Source organism: Chanodichthys erythropterus, chromosome 2 (assembly GCF_024489055.1).
Source record: "Chanodichthys erythropterus isolate Z2021 chromosome 2, ASM2448905v1, whole genome shotgun sequence".
In the NCBI taxonomy this organism is placed as follows: Eukaryota; Metazoa; Chordata; class Actinopteri; order Cypriniformes; family Xenocyprididae; genus Chanodichthys; species Chanodichthys erythropterus.
In genome coordinates, this window is record NC_090222.1 from 35,294,723 (window position 1) to 35,296,466 (window position 1,744).

The window sequence follows — 1,744 nt, forward strand, 5'->3', positions numbered from 1 at the left end:
ATGTCCAGTTCACTAGAGAGGGTTGTAGCCCAGAAGAAGGAGGCGATTGAAGCAGTAATGGAGATGTTTGAGAGAGGAGCCGAGGTGCTGGCCAGCGCTGTTGGAGAGATGTCGCCACTTTTTGAGGCTGCAGCTCCAGTACTCAAGCTCGTCCTCAACAATGTGGAAAGCAAGGAGGTCATATATGTCAAAGATCAATTTCTAGTTGTGAGAAGCAAATTGGATGTCCTCTCATCTCAGCTACAAGATATTGACTCTGAGATTAGGAGGAGACGTTTGGATACCCAGTTCTTCTCTGTGGAGGAAAATATGCGGAACCAGTTTAGAAAATACATTGACATTCTGGAGGCCAAACCTGAGTATAAGGAAGTCAAAAAACGCTTGTTCTTGGAGCACTTTTTCATAACAGGTGGAGAGAAAAACCTCTGCGTGCTTTATGATGCTGTGATGGGGAACAGCACTTTTGGGGAGCCAATCCTGGATGTTGTGGAACAATACGAGGCCAGAAACAGACGGGTCCTGGAAGACTTCTGCGTCAGGCTGAAGGAGCTGCTCTGCCTAGGAATAATTGCTCTTCTGGGATATTGTTTCCTTACTCTGGGCGAAGAAGCTGAGCAGGCGAAGATTCAAGAGTGGAGCACGAAAATCCAAGAAATTGAGATGAAAATGAAGGAAACGATAAAGAAATGTGTGCATTCATTTCCAGAGCAAGCTGAACTGGACATCAAGAGGCTTGTGAAGGAGAGAGAGGATGGGAACCTCCAGGAAATGGCCAAAGAACTGCTGGACTTCCTGGTGAAGAAGTACGACTGGGTGAGCTGGTCCATCAGAGTCGTTAGTAACTTGGGCAAAATTAGAAACTTGAGAGCTGGACAAAACTTTCAATGTGTGGCCGGACAGAGTTATTTTGAAGTGTCTCAAGGAAATGACGTAAACCTGGTGGTCTCGTTCTGCAGCGCCCCTCAGCCTGTGCCCAATGAGAGCATAAAACAGATGATGGAAGGTCCTGCGAGGAAGGGAGATGCCAAAGCTGTCGTGGAGCTTCTGGAGGAACAGTTAGCTGGTTTTCTGGTTCATGCCGTCAGTCGTCACAAGGAGAGCTTTGCTGTGTCCAGTTTTCCTGAAGAATGTCACTACTGGGACAAACACAAGAACGTGAATGTCTGTGTGCATGCAGAGAACATTTAGACATAAACATATATATACATTTTAAATGCAAGATATACTTCAACTGTATTCCTGAGCTACTGTATCTGATATACTGCCATATTTTCAAACAAAATAGACTGGCTATGTGAGCTTTATACTTGACATGTTTGCACACCATAATATCATAATATAACTAAATGTCTATCTGAAAACATTTCATTTAAATGCAATAGGCAGAGAACATGTTAAATGTTGTGATGTTATATAAACCAATGCTTTGTAGTAATAAAAACTGAAGCAATGAGACTGGATGGTATACTGGCAAAGAAAAGTGCTTCCCCATTTAGCCTGCATGAGAATAACCCGAACTGACAGTATCTGTTCCTCATCAGCCATAAAACAGCCCACGGCAACACGTCTAAGGAAACTAATGCATATGTCTGCACAGCAGAGAGCTCATCATGTTTTCAGACTAAAATACACCCTTTAAAAAGTTGAATTTATACATTTCTAAGAAACAACTTAGGTTCAAATGTTTACTGGTTTAGCTTTTTTCAAGATTATACACTCAAAAATAAAAATATTTAGGCCTAAA

At 42.4% G+C, this 1,744-nt stretch overlaps 1 protein-coding gene across 1 annotated transcript; it reads left to right on the forward strand.

The window, feature by feature from the left end:
* On the forward strand, positions 1–1,188 carry LOC137029576 (protein rapunzel-like). The gene has a single exon (XM_067399191.1). The coding sequence runs from the start codon at positions 1–3 to the stop codon at positions 1,186–1,188; it is 1,188 nt and encodes a 395-aa protein (XP_067255292.1).
* The last annotated feature ends 556 nt before the right edge of the window (positions 1,189–1,744 follow it).

Excerpts from the sequence above, each read along its gene's own strand:
- LOC137029576 (XM_067399191.1), top strand. The coding sequence starts at position 1 with ATGTCCAGTTCACTAGAGAGGGTTGTAGCCCAGAAGAAGGAGGCGATT.